The sequence below is a fragment of the Onychostoma macrolepis genome, chromosome 15 (genome assembly GCF_012432095.1).
Source record: "Onychostoma macrolepis isolate SWU-2019 chromosome 15, ASM1243209v1, whole genome shotgun sequence".
NCBI classification, from domain to species: domain Eukaryota; kingdom Metazoa; phylum Chordata; class Actinopteri; order Cypriniformes; family Cyprinidae; genus Onychostoma; species Onychostoma macrolepis.
In genome coordinates, this window is record NC_081169.1 from 7444649 (window position 1) to 7459350 (window position 14702).

Genomic DNA, 14702 nt, shown 5'->3' on the forward strand with positions numbered 1-14702 from the left:
AGTTGTAATAGCATAGTAAACATAGTAAAAAAAAAAAAATGCCACACATTGCCTTAATATTTTGTTCTTGAGCTTTTTGCTCAATAATGCAGGAGGTTGTTGAAAATAACCTGAAAAAAACACTTTAAAAGACTCCAGACTGTACGATCATCACACATGTGTCCTCAAGTAACCTGTCTTGCTTTGTGGCCTCTGCAATGTAAGGGCCATGTATGCAGTTGGCTGCCGTCCACACCAATCTTACGCACATACGCGGAAAACTCACACGCACTGCATTCCACAGGAGCTGCTCATGAGGGGCCTTCAGCAGGGTGGCGTCCCTCTTCCCCGCACTTCCTCCTTCTCTCTGTCAACACATGCAGTTTAAAGAGAATGCTGGACCACACTGCTACACAAAGGACTGAGATGGAGAGCGAGGCAAAAACTCAGGAATGAGTGAGAAAAAGTAGTACTGTAAATGTCACTTCTCATATTGCATCAAGCTTTACCACCTGTTTGTCTCCCAAAACCCAGCTCAAGTCCTTGGGTGACCCACTTCTGGGCATTTCAATAATCATTTGTTGGATCTTAAGAAATATATATTGGACAACCCATATATTGGATCCAGATAACTCTGTTAGCTGGGTGTTGTCCAAAAGCAGAGAGATCAGGGCACAATGTCAAGATCGTTCTAGTGACGCAGACCAGCTGGAAGCCCGAACCATAATAGAAATCCAACACCCAGACCTGGAGAGAAGTGCAAAGAGAAAAAAGTGCCAGTTAAGCACTTTTTTTCCTGGCGTCCTTTACTATCAAAGCCAGGACAAAGATCCCCACTGCTTTTCACACGATTGCTTTCCACAGGACCATCTGGCTCCAGAAACCCCCAAGCTGATCACATCTCAGTGCTGAGGAGGAGCCAGAAAGAACCCAAAGCCTGAAATGGGGTGACTGAGTTCATTCTGACTAAAAGCAGAGGGCTATTTCAGGGAGAACAGTGAATGCGCTCCACTTTTTACAAATTTTGATTAGAATTTATTAGTGAAAAATCTCCAGCAAGTCAGGTTTTGCATTGTTACAATTTTTACACCTTAACAAATAACTAATTCTTTAGACACAAATTTAGGTTTTTACAAAAGCTTTTTGCTGAAAATTCTGCGTTGCCATCACATAAATTACATTTTACAGTACATTCAACTAGAACACAGTTATTTTAAATTGTAATAATATTTCACAATATTGCTGCTTTTAGTGTATTTCTGATCAAACAAATGCTTCCTTTGTGAACGTAAGAGATTTTTTTTTTTTTTTCAAAACCTCTTTAAAAAAAATATAGTCTCGCCAGTAGTGATAACCTTCCACAAAAGGGTGGTCCCTTTTTTTCATTGTTATTTGTTTTTAATCTTATTTCTTGAACACTTTACAGAATTTTATGATTTGTTAAAAGGTAAAAAAGTATACACACCCACACGCACATATATAGTTGCAATTACAATTATTCAACCAAGGCATTCATAAACAATTACAGAGTGACTCTGAAAACATAATGTTGATGAAAAGTGAAAAAGATCAAATAGGCTCTAAACATTCAGGCTCTAAATTATTCAACCCCCCAAAAGTCAGAAATTGTAGAAACTCTTTATTCTTTATAACCTCCAAAAACACATTGCCTCTTTCCTTGTGTCTCTCAGAGCATTTCTTTCTGGGCATTTCAACAACCATTTGTTGAATCTTAAGAAATATACATTGTATAACACAAAATCTTCCAGATCATTGATAATCTTCAAGAACATTCTATGACCGATCCCTGAACCAAGATAGAAAATATGTGTTTAAAAAAAAGGGAGTTATGTTTGGAACTGGAACTAAAGTACATTTTTAAATGATTTTTTTTCAATTTTTATTCTTGCATTAACACGTAAATTAAAAGTTAAAAGTAAAATTGAGAAAGTATAAAAGCAGAAGTTAAATGTAAATTTATAATGTTCAATTTTTATATGAATTTGGACATTAATAATGAGCATTTCAATGGCTTTGCAATGTAATCATAATACAGAATAGAAATATGTGATGGTTCTACACTCGTGTTATTAAAGTCTAGCCATATAATGCAGTTTGATTCAGTGTTCAAGTACTCATCCTCTGGCTGAGTTATGAAAAACAAAATGAGACTAAAATTATTATTTAAAAGTTCAACTGACCAGCTGACAGATCTGACAGTCGATCGTCTGGAATGACTCTTTTCAGTGCTACTGACTTAGAGGAACATCTTTGAGCATGTGTGTACATTCAATAAATCTGCTAAAATGAGTGGATATCCCTGATAATAGGGATGACATTGTTCATAATCAAAATAATCCAGGTTTGTCACATACCTTTACCGTACTTTTTGGACATTGGTTTTAAGATTTCCCAGAAGCCACCAAAGCTTCCAAAGTGTTTCAAAGTTCCTTGTGATTGAATAAAGAGACAGTCACATTGGATTCTTCTTTATATAACATAATTTATATACACATGGCTTTTTACAGCGGCAGCATGTTTCTTGTACAGGAATACAAGCACAACATCGGCATAAAGAACAAAATCAGAGCGCTATGGCCTCACATTTCACAAACTGTTTGCTCACTGCTGATGAACTTAAAGAATAAAGATATAATATACATATGTCAGTATTGGCATGTCAGCTTAACAATATCATTTCTCTCTTATAGATTATTACTTTCTCAACTACATAAACAAATTGCACCTTTAGTTACATCATTTTTTTGATTGTGAATCAAATCATTTCTGTACATAAGTTAAGAAATGTAACAGTTTGTTTCAAAATAGATAATCTTCACTTTTTTCATCTCTCTAGGAGAACTCATTACATCTATAGACAAAGTGCAGTATTTTAATTAATTAATTGATTTTTTCATTAAAAATTGGTCCAAACTCCACAATCTGAAGAAAAACAGCTAAATTTTCTTCCAAATTTGTTTCAATGATCATTATTAGTTTTTTTTTTCTTTTTCAATTGTTCATGTTTTTTACAAACTGCTGCTAAATACAAGAATAACAGTGTACAATGTACAAAAAGCTGTGCATGTAAATTATCTTCTACTCTCTAAATATACTTCATATTCTTCAGAACTATGAACTAACATCTGTGACATTAACATGACTCCACAGCTCTATCAAACATGAAATATCAAATATCTCGTCATCGTAAAAACATACTGGAGATGACAATAATCTTAATAATCATTAAAGTACATGGATGTGCATAGGTGGGGTCACCTGCTAAATTCACAAAGCAAATGCATGTTCATGATAATTGGGCACAAAGTAATCTGGTCTTCTTCTTGTGCTGAGTGAGGCAGTGTGGGTCAGAGGTTAATAATAATATTTTAATGACGTGAGCTTGTTTAAGTTAACAAACGTCTGACAATCTTCTCACGACTGAACCTCACTGTCCGAAACAGGCATGACAAGAAATTTGTCTGTCCATACTAAAAAGTGAAAATTATGGCACAGCCAATCATATTTTAAGTTACATATAGAGTTATGTAGAGTGGGATTTTGGACCAATGAGATTTTGCAATGGGTGGAGCTACACAGTAGGAGGCCACAGGAACAGAAACCAAAACACCAACAAGTGACTTGTTGCTTGTTGCTCTATCACATTCCGCCTGGTTAGAAAACAGTGTTAACGTTCTTAAAGAACACCTCTAATAACATTAAGCATTTAATATTAACAAATTGGCCAATAGTGAGAACCTAATATATCTTTGTTTTCTACAAAGCTTTAAAATGTCTTCAGCATTTTTGTATTATAACACTACTCAAGAAACCATTTTGAGTATTTTCAAGTCTTCAATGAATTGTCTGAGATATCTGTAATTTTTGCTGGCCAATTTGAAAATTAAGTCTAGTAATATGGGTGTAAGGAACCTAAAATAGTCAATTCCTGGTAAAGGCAATAAGAAACTAAAATTAAATGGAAATGAAAAACAAAAGTTGAGGCACCACAGACTTTGAAAATCACCACAAACTTGAAGAACATATACATCACAGTGCCTGCAGTTTGAGAGAGATGTGAATTCAAATAGAAATATAATACAAGTGTAAATAATACACCATGACATGATACAATCACACCACTTTTCCTTCAGCCAAATAATGTTGTCAATGTCTCTACACTTTCTTAAAGGCAGAGAACTGTAGCTTTACTATAGCAACAGATTCAATACAGTGGCAAAGGCATCGAAATCCCCTAGCGCTGTATCTCTAAACTACATTAACCTCTGTTAAAGGCTTTGGTGGTGTCCCGGCCCCTTGAGAAATTATGAAGAGCAAACACAACAGTTTATTTATTTATTATTATTATTATTTTTAATTTTGAGGTGGTGTCTTACCCTGGGATTTAGCTCTTATATGGGTCACAACAAAGACAGGCCTAATCTTTGTAGGAACGAACAACTGAAAAAAAAAGTTCTGGATTTTAAAGACCCAGAATCTCATTAAAAAAATACAATACTATAAACGGCTTAGAAGAAGTAATGTATCCAAAAATTCTAATTCTGGGATCATTTTTTTGTCTGCATGTCATTCCAAACCTGTGTGACTTACTTTCTTCCATTATACACAAATTAATTTTGTTTAATAATGTCTTGGCTGCTCTTTTCCATACAATGAAAAAAATTAAAGTATTGGGTCAGTCGAAATTTGTCATTTTTCACATAAATCCTCCAAAACAAACATGGCGCTATAAGATGTGCAAAGAACCACACAAAAACCAATGGTGTTTGCCATCAAATGGCAAAGATGAACCATTTTTGTAGACTCCATGCATTTTCATTGCATGGGAAGGAGCAGCCATGATATTGTTCAAAATGTCACTTTTTGTGTTTCACAGAATAAATAAATTGATTTGGAAAAAAAAATAAGTTACTGTATATTTTTAGTAAATTATAAGTTTTTCATTATTGGGTGAGTTATTTCTTTAAATAATAATAATAAAAATGTCAACCTGAAGCCAATAATAAACAGCAATAAGAATAATTGTGAAAAAACCCTTCTATATATAATAGCCTTCTTATTTTTCTACTTTATATGTTTTTGAAATATATTTCATGTATTTACAAGAAATGTGGAAAGATGTATATAATTCAGATGAGAAACACTATTCCATGTAAGCCTACCAAAATTTAAAATGTCAAGTCCAGTTTCTCTCAGATTTACAAAACAACATTAAATCTGTTGCCCTGATTGTTGATATCATTGTGTAAACTCTCTGTACACCAATTAATAGTAACACACTATTTAGAAATGTAGTACATCTTCCCTATGTCAGATGCTGAGACAGAATGAAAAATGTTACAAGACAGAAATGAAAGTGTAATGATGTGCTGTATGTGACGCAGTTCAACTAGTCTGCAGCAATTTCCCTAACATTTTCAAGGTCATGTTTGTGTAGGACTATTTCTAAATAAATCTATTTACAGTCATTCCTGCCTACCGCTGTTCCAGTTCTTCTTCCCAATAAGGCCAATCATGGAGTCTCCATGAAGCACAGCATGAATGTGTTACTCTCAGCAAAAATTGCAGAGTAGGGTTTTGAACTGACAACACAACAATGAATGAGCTATTACCTTGGGAGTCGCTTTTCTGAGGTGTATCGAATGAACTTGAGTTGTGCTGCCTGGTGTTGGATTTGATGGTTATACCTTATCACAGTTTGCCCTTAATGGAAATGTGGCTGTAAAATCATTACTGAAAATTGGTGTGGACATTGGTAAGTTTGTGTTGCAGCAGATGTAAGGGCCTCAGGTTTTCGTTGCCCTGATTTTTGACGACTGATTCTCTACAGCAAGAAGAAGGCAGCAAAATAAAGCTTGTCAATTTGGCTATGGAGCACAGGCACCTGGTTTGGCACTTAGTTTGAACGTGAGTCCCAATGTCTGAGGAAAATGTCCTTGCAATTTAGCTCTGTACTGAGCCAGTGTGCTTGGCAGTGTGAGGTCGTATCTCAGCCGCCTCTGCTGAAGAAAGCAAAAGAATAATGGGGGCTACGTTCCCTGACGAAGGGTTTGGATGCGTGTGGACAGCCGCTCTGTGCTGCTGTTTTCCAGTTGAGAGATTTTTACCTGTAAAAATAAAAATAAAAATGTCAAAGAAGCCACTTCATATATCATCTACACAAGTCAAAGTTTTTACATGTGTGTTTTAAACACTACTCAAAAAGTCCTTTTGAAAAGTTTCCGGACTTCAGATACTGTTAGGTTGTTAAAATATTATAAATTTAACAAAAGTAGCTCCTACCCAGACACCCAGCTGTGGGTGGTGGTCTTTACACTGTGAGGTGGGAACCCCTGTTGGGTGGCCATGGGGTCAAAGTTGAAGTCCAGCGATTCTCCGTCCATGAGCGTATCATGCAAGATGGACTCAACATCGCATTCAAATCGCTCCACAGGCATCCCGTCTAGATCACTGGGCAGCTTCTCCAGGTGTTGCTGTTGCGGGTGGGGCATCATCCCTGGGCTGCGCCCATATCCGTTGCTGTTGACACTGCAGTAAGGAGGAAGCCCACCTCCAAGATGACTGGAGCCTCCATACTGCATCTGCATGGCTGACTTGACGCTTCCCAAGCGTCCACCAGCACTGCTGTGACCAATCCCGGTCAGAGGGTGCAACGATCGCCCATTCAGTGCCAAAGATGTGGCTTGTCCGTGCATATTGTGTGGATGAGAGAGAGCATGGCTGTGGGATGCTCCACCTCCCATAAGTTCATTCCGCCCACTATTGTAGGGAGGCAACATACATCCACTGCCTCCAGCTGACTGGGAGACGACGGTGTCCACTGAGGGCATGAGCTCTCCAGGCTCTCCATCAGATGTAAGAAGCTCCTTCAGCAGCCCTGCTGTGCAATTAAACTGGCCCATAGTTCCTGGGCCAGAAACAAAACTTGGCTTGATTTCTGGCAGAGGCTGCATCGGCATGGAGGACATGCTGCCCATTCCTGCCTGGCCGTAAAGACACTTACGATAGTCTTGTTGGGTCTGCTGGTTGACCGCAGCCAGACCTGGGGAACTGTAGGGGGAGTAACCAGGGCTGGCCTGCATGAGCGAAGAAGGCGAGGACTGGTTGGATCCTGACCCAGGCCCTACTGTGGACCCCACCGGTTGGTTCTTAGGTGAGAGCAAGTTGAGGTTATCCAGAAGGTTCTCCATCACATTCTCAGAGCCACTGTGACCCAGAGAACCAGCCATTTCAGACAAGCTGGGGAGAGTGGAGGTCATTTTGGCACCTGACCCAGGGCCTGGGTAGACCATGTGGACATCAGAGTCGCCAATTTCGTCGTCAATAAAGGGCGAGAGACGGCCACTCAGTGTGCTGGCATTGGAGCTGGTGCGGGGACGGAAAGCCGTCCAGGCGTCAAAGTCATCATTGCTGTGGGAGTTCGGACTGCCTGGCCACTTGCCATATTGAGAGCCTGGGCTATCGGCGCCCCCCTCGGGACCACCCTGAAGAGCCAGCTATAAAGTTAGAGATGAACAAAAAAAACTTGTAAGAAAAGTAACTGTATGTACAAATGTATACTGTGTACTGTTTATGGAAGAGAATGCAGCAGGTCTAGTGTGCAGCTTTTACCTTTTTTTTTGCTGCTCGTCCTCTGCTCTTGGCAAACTTGCTGTTGTTGTCCATGGAGGCAGCCCGGCGTCGAGGTGACTTGCCGCTTTTGCCGCCTTCGGGGTTGAGCATCCACCAAGAGCTCTTACCTGTCCCCTCATTCTGCACTCGGATAAACCTGCTATGTAGGGACAGGTTGTGTCTGATTGAGTTCTGTGGAAGAGAGAGAGACAGCGAGGAGAAAAAAGTGTGAGTGTTATGTTCGTAGTTTGCCTTGTTCCCGTAAATTCCCCTCTGACGGTAAATCAGCAGAGTGCAAATCCTCACAGCAGCTGTTTTCTATTAAAGCCTTTTTTCTCTTCACCTCCACTTTCGTCCACTCACCATTTCCTTCACCTATATGCATCATTTTCTGTCATTCAAAGGAGACTTGAGGACAGTTTTCCTTGAACATTGGCCACTCTTATAAACATATTCTTGCAAATATTTACAAATTTCTCTCAGTGGTCTATTCAAACAGAACAAGAGAGTGCCTTCGATGTTTCGCTGTGAATCATGAAAACATAATTCTACATTTAGTGACAAAGGACATTCCTAATCCTCAAGTTCAGAGCTCTGAACATGTGCGCTCTTAGTTTTAAGTGCAGATGCAACTATGAGTAAGCCATTCGTAAGTTGATTTACCAAAAGTGCATAAACACTGTGACGTTTTCAGAACATTGCTTTGTTTATTTGAGTGGCTTGGCCTGTCAACTTCTGCCTTCAACCAATGACATGTGTTTCTTTATAGGAGCACAAAAATTATGAAAGAAAAATAAATAAAAAATGCACTGCCACATGGTCTGACATAATTAGCAACACATCACTTAAATAGCAACCTTTCTTAATGACCAACCAAAACAGCCATTTCTGTGCTTGTTATTCTATTCTTGCCAATGAATAGTTGTGGCACTAGGGCACATGTAGTGAAGTAAAAAAATATGTACTTTCTTTCACTCTGATGAGCTCACATCCCATAATGTCTGGCAAACACAGGTAAACATTCAGCCTGGCATATACGCATTACCTATGTTGTCATGGTGATCTCAATCATTAGTACCATTTTCCCTAGAGAGGTGGAAAATGGGGGATTTTTGAAATGCTGGCCTAATGCCTCCTGTGTCTAATTTAGAGTTGTTAATGGATAGTTACAGGATGTGATGGCAGCTTAAGATGGTCTTTGCGGTTGTTTGTGAACTAAAAGGCTTCAGGAAGCACATGCAGAGACACATTTATTAATTAATTTATTAATTTATTTATTTTTGGAAAATCTAGCCTATAAATCCTACGTGCTGAAGAGAAACAGATCTTGAAAGATCGAATGCAGTTCATATAAACAATAACCTATGTGTTCTTTCTTATTCTGAAATAAAATGATTTTTAATCAAATCAAATTTATCAGTCGTAATCCTAGTGAGGTTGCATCTGTCTTAGTCCTGTCTTTCTGAGAGGCCTCCTCAGCATTAAACTCTAAAATGAGACAGTCTAGCAAGTCTTCTAGCTATGTCATTAAGGTTTCCACCTCCATGGTCACAGCACAAAAATAAAATTAGCATTTTTTATAATCAGTCAATAAAAAAAGTTGTAAAAATTAAACTTATTTTGTAATAGTCTCAAGTCTCAATGTCTCACTTTAATTTTTAACTAAAATAACTAAAACTAAAACTGAAATAAAAAAGAATAAAAACTATTCACTTTCTATTAATGCAATACAGCCAATGACAACTATCTGTGGTTTTCATCATGAGCAGTTTAGCATTATGTAATTATTTTTCAACAACAAACATAATCCTTATATCTGCAATAGTTTTTTTTTTTTTTGCATTTCATAATGATATTGGACAAGCTCAGTGCTGACTCATTTTCTGCTAATTCCTTTTCATGAACTGGAATGTGTAGTGCAGGATTATGGATGGTTGGAGGACGCGAAGGATACACTTGATGCATCCTTTAAAATATGAATAACAAAGGATGTGAAAAGAAGGCTGAGATGATCTTCATTGGAGCCTGATGAGGTGTCAGCCTAGGTATACAACCTTACTAGGATACAGCCTTTACAGTCAGTGTGGTGTAACCAACATGCAGGAAGCCATTTTATTGTCAAGTGACAAGAAAGGAAATTATATCACAGAAAGAAGCCCCACACACACTTATGACTATGTCAGTCCATTTTTAAAACTAACACATATTTTGATCTTTTTAAGTTCAAATAGTCAAATGGAGTAACCTTGGGAATAAAAAAAAAAAACAGACACACAGTTGATGTTTTTTTTTTTTGTGAAAACATCAAGATAGATCAACTACTTTTTACTTCACATTCAAGTACTTTTTAATGCATGGCTTAACCACTTTACATTTAAAAAATGAAAAATGGTATAAAACATTTTCAAAAATGCATGAAAACATCTAGACTCCCAGAAATTGAAATAAAGCCAGCCAATTGGAAACACCTCTCACCATTCTTGTGGGCAGTATGCATCACATGGCACAAAAAGGGGAAATTATCAGAATAACTTCAAATAACATCCTATGATGACGTACATTATGTGCATAGTATTTACAGAGTGAAGCAAAATCTAAAAATCAAATGAATCACAACAATTCAGAGCAATGAATCCAAAGCCGAACAATACCAACTGAAGTAATTTCGCTCTGCTAACTAAAACTGTCCATCTGGCTCAAATTTTGAACAGAAAACTGCAGAACTGAAAACAGCGTCACTACTTTAAAACACAACTTCGCATGTCATGTGAAATATCTCTTGGCCAGTCCGCAAATTTGTATAGCGTGACAAATTTAACCACAACCACATTAGAAGAGGATTCACTGATGGATATATGGAGAGGTTTGGGAGAATGGGCGCCCTGGGGGTCTGGGGAATACCAGGACATAACACGGCATTCTGAGTGGGAACAGTCTGGCAGATCAGTATGTTTGGATGTGGCTAAAAACTCTTCCACTTCCTGTTGAGTGTTATCAAAGTGTCCGTGCACTAGCGGTGAACTATTGAAACAGCAGTTCCCTCCCTGATGCTACCTTGGAATGATGACAAACTGGAGCTATGAGAGAGTCCATTTATCCTGTTTGACTGCTGCACTGTATGTTTGTGTCCTCTGAAAACCACAAGCCAACTGAGTTTCTCCAAACCGCAGTTGAATCTGTCCCTAAAAGTATGAGAACAAACGGCCAGAAAAACGACAAAGAGAACCCAAATGATATCAAAGCATGTTCATCCTGTGTGCAGGTCTGCAGCTTCCTTCCCGATTGACACATTTTTAGCCTGTTTTGACAATAGTTGATGTATTAGTGGCGGCAGAACACAGGAACTTCGGCATTCCAACTAATCACTGTGTTCAAAGTTCAAACGTAATCACAGCTAGCCCACTAATACCCTATCTCTTCTGGAACTACAGTGTCCCAATCCACATTCCTGTCGGTGGATACTAAACCCCAACCATCACTCTTGTTGTGTGAAGATCCTATAATCTTGGGTTTGCAACAATACTGCCATTCCACAAATACCACAACAGTACACACAATGAGACGGCATTATATAAAACTGAGCAATTTCTAGAATGTTATGATCAAGTAAGAACACAATGTGTCATCCATGCGACTGAATCATGGTATTATATTGACCTACAGTGAAAATGTGGTATAATGTGCTGTGCTAAAAATTGTCCACATTTCAGTCATTTCATATGGTTATAACTGTAGAGTTATAAATTAAAAAAATTAAATTAATTTAGATCAATTATTTTATGGTGTCCACAATACCACAGTTGTTACAGTTATACTATAATAAAGTTATAGTAACTTGGTATTATGCCTTATTCCATTCAAAGTATGTGCATGATTATTAACAAAGAAGGGGAGATTGTTTACTGTGTTTAGCAGTTCAATTGAGTCACATTTCCGCAGATCACTTGCTTACTGAATTTACTCTTCTCATGGCATTGGAAAGAAGTTATTATCCCAATACCAAATCTGCTGTTCTCATGAAACAAAATTGCTTGACGATTGCTGGCTGTCAAAGTTACAATCATGCATTACATTTATATATTATTATTTATTAGGTTATATCACTTTCTAGATGAGCTGAGCATAACAATCTCCACAACTCTCCCTTGGCTTTTTTAAGATTTATTAGTTACAGATTATTAGATTAGGCCTGAAAAATCAAACATTTTAAATTCCCTGATAATTCCAGGTTGTCCATAATCGTGCAAACCCTGACAAATGTGTCAACATTTGTCGCATGTACAGCTGTTGCATACTCAAAGAGTTATTTTCACACACACACGATTTGAAGCCCCTGTTGCAGGAACAATGAAGAAAGTCAACAGCAAAAGCCAAACACCAGGAAGTGACCACATGAAAGAGGACTGTCACAGGAAGCCGGCCTCACTTCCTGTCTTTCAGGAAGCAGTGGTTGTGCCTCTGAGTTTGTGTGTGTGTGTGTGTGTGTGTGGAACGGACTGGAATGCCAGGCCACAGAGCCAAGCTGGGGGTGGAGAGAGAGCTGCCCTACTGCACTCCTCCTCTGGCAGACTTCTGTTTGGCACAAGATCCAGCCGCAGTCATTCTCACTCCAGAGAGAATAAACAAAGCCCTACAGACCACAGATACAAACCCAAGAGCTCAACTACAGCCAAAGCAGTGCCCACTCCACTGCCCCCTTAAATAATGGACATCTAGACATTAAATATGCCTTAAAATATCTCTGTAAAACAGGGTCCCATGTCCTGATAACTATAAATCTTACAGAGAGCATAACGTTTTACAGAAATACAGCAGCTTTAAAGGAATATTCCAGGTTATTTATAACAAAAGTACTCCACATGTAGCATCTGATTGCATACCATGCATGTGATACATAAGGGTGAAAATAACTTAAATATTGGACATGTAAGTATGCATACTCTACCCAAGTATATGAACTCAAATTCTTTGATTTTTATGTGTCATTACGTTTAGAAATATGCTTCATCATGATTTATAATGCAGCGCAAGTACACATGCATTTTCTGTGTTGCCACAAGGGGCAATATTGTGGGCATTAACTTGAAAAACCATCATCTTTTGCTCTTACCTACTAGGCACAGTAACTGGTTCAATGATTTGACATGATTTTTGATCTGACTTTCTTTTTTTTTCTTTGTCCAGAGCAATTAATTTATTCAGAAACATAAAAAATGTAATTCATATACATTCACTTCATATATACACTTCTTCTATGATTAACACAAACCCAGACATTTGTACCTTTATACAAATTGATTTTATTCAATTATTATATATTTTTTTAAATAATTACAAATGTAAGGACAATAAGTGTATCATTTTATTTTTTCTTTATTTTGGACACTCTCACACTGTGTCTGTGTGATGGGGCAAATTTACAGATAAACCATTATAATTAGTGATTATACACGCCAACAGTAAACTGATTGGTTCAATTTTTTTATGTAATCCGTGAGGCTTGCCCTATTTTCAACAACAGTACAAATGGATTTTGAACGTTGCCTTGATGTGTTCAGTGTAGACACGTGTAGACATGGCGTTAATTGTCATTGTAACAACTAAACCAACAATGGAACAGAGAAAATAGTTTCAAATATTTTGATTAAACAGCATGGATCAGCATGGTCAGTTAAACTGTTGACATGTTTATAACTAGCCAACTGAATAATATAGCACAGGTATTTCAAAGTAACTCTATCACCTCCTTGAGTACTGACGTTGGATTCCGCCAAGTACGCATGCTTGGATTAGGTGTGTGGTCGTATATGTCTATTTGAGTATACATTAAAATGTTAGTGATTTTATGCAACACACTAACATACACTAGTGTGTGTATTTGAGTGAGTGTGCGTGTCACTGTAAGCTGCACAGGCAGATGGAGGTCATGTGTTCGGGGCAGTCCACAAGCCAAGGACACAGAGTTCCATTTCTATTTCTCTCCCTCCTTACTTCAATCCCTTCCTCCAAGGAGCCTGAAAGGCCACACTGTTCTGTGACTGCGACCCCTCCTTCCCCCTCTCATTCCATCTCTAAGCATCCAAGATTTACTGAAGGCATCAGCACTGGGAATCAAAATCCAGTTCTTTATCAGAACTACGGATGTGAAAAACAACATTAAAACAATGACATTTCAGAACTGATTAGAAGGTGGGTTTGCTGAACGATTAGTTGATTATTTCAGACTTAACTTCTTAGTCTCTTATGATTGGGCTGGTTTAGGGTATAGATGTTTCAATGCCTGTGGTGGGCCGCTCAAAAGATGCACAAAGATGACCAAATAATGTGTATTGTAGCGGTGCTTTAAGCCATGGTCACACTAGACTTTGAGCATACAAAATTTCTTTGGACAAAGCAACGAACAAGACATGATGTCACAATCTGCGGCAGCGGTTAAAAAAAAAAAAAAACACTTTAAACAATTTAAAAAATACTAAAATGTAAAAACATAGGATCTATTCGATGTCCGTGAGCTTTATTGTTTTTAATTTAGAGGTCATGCCATAATGTGTTGATTTTCTACTGGTCACACGTCTTCACATGATACGAATTTGCAGGTCAGAGTTCACCACACTTGAACTTTGGAACACATATATAAACCATATAAAAACTAAATGATTTTAACTAAAACAAACAAACTAATAAACAAACAAAAACTAAAATTATTGAAATAAAATATCTAAATAAATTCTAATCAAAACACTGGTTCAACCAATTGATTTGATTACACTTTATTTTGATAGTCCACTTTAGACATTCTACTAACTCGAAGTAACTTTGTAACTACATGTCAACTAATTCTCATTAATTTGCAGCTACATGTCTACTAACTCTCAGAGTAGACTGTTAGGTAGGTTTAGGGTTAGTTGACTAAGTTGACATATACTTGCAAAGTTTCTCATAGTCAGTATGTTGTATGTTGAGGACCCATCAAAATAAAGTGTTAGAAGATATTAAGCAGACAGTCTACTAATACTCTAATGACTGCTAGTTGACATGTATTTGCAAAGTTATTTACTGTTAGTAGAATGTCTTAAGTGGACTATCGAAAT

The 14702-nt window shown here is 37.7% G+C and overlaps 1 protein-coding gene across 2 annotated transcripts in view; it reads right to left on the minus strand.

Annotated features, from left to right (window-relative positions):
- Positions 1-2452: 2452 nt before the first annotated feature.
- The window catches only part of foxo1a (forkhead box O1 a), a 41087-nt gene continuing 28837 nt past the window's right edge, over positions 2453-14702 (minus strand). Inside the window, exons 2-4 of one of the 2 annotated variants that reach the window (XM_058799449.1) lie at positions 7612-7803; positions 6283-7496; positions 2453-6107 (exon numbers count right to left, since the gene is read on the minus strand). In XM_058799449.1, the coding sequence (XP_058655432.1) occupies positions 6104-6107; positions 6283-7496; positions 7612-7803 (1410 nt within the window). In that variant the 3' untranslated portion in view covers positions 2453-6103. Of the gene's footprint in view, positions 6108-6278; positions 7497-7611; positions 7804-14702 lie in introns of those variants that run through there. The other variant, XM_058799450.1, reaches the window with a different exon arrangement.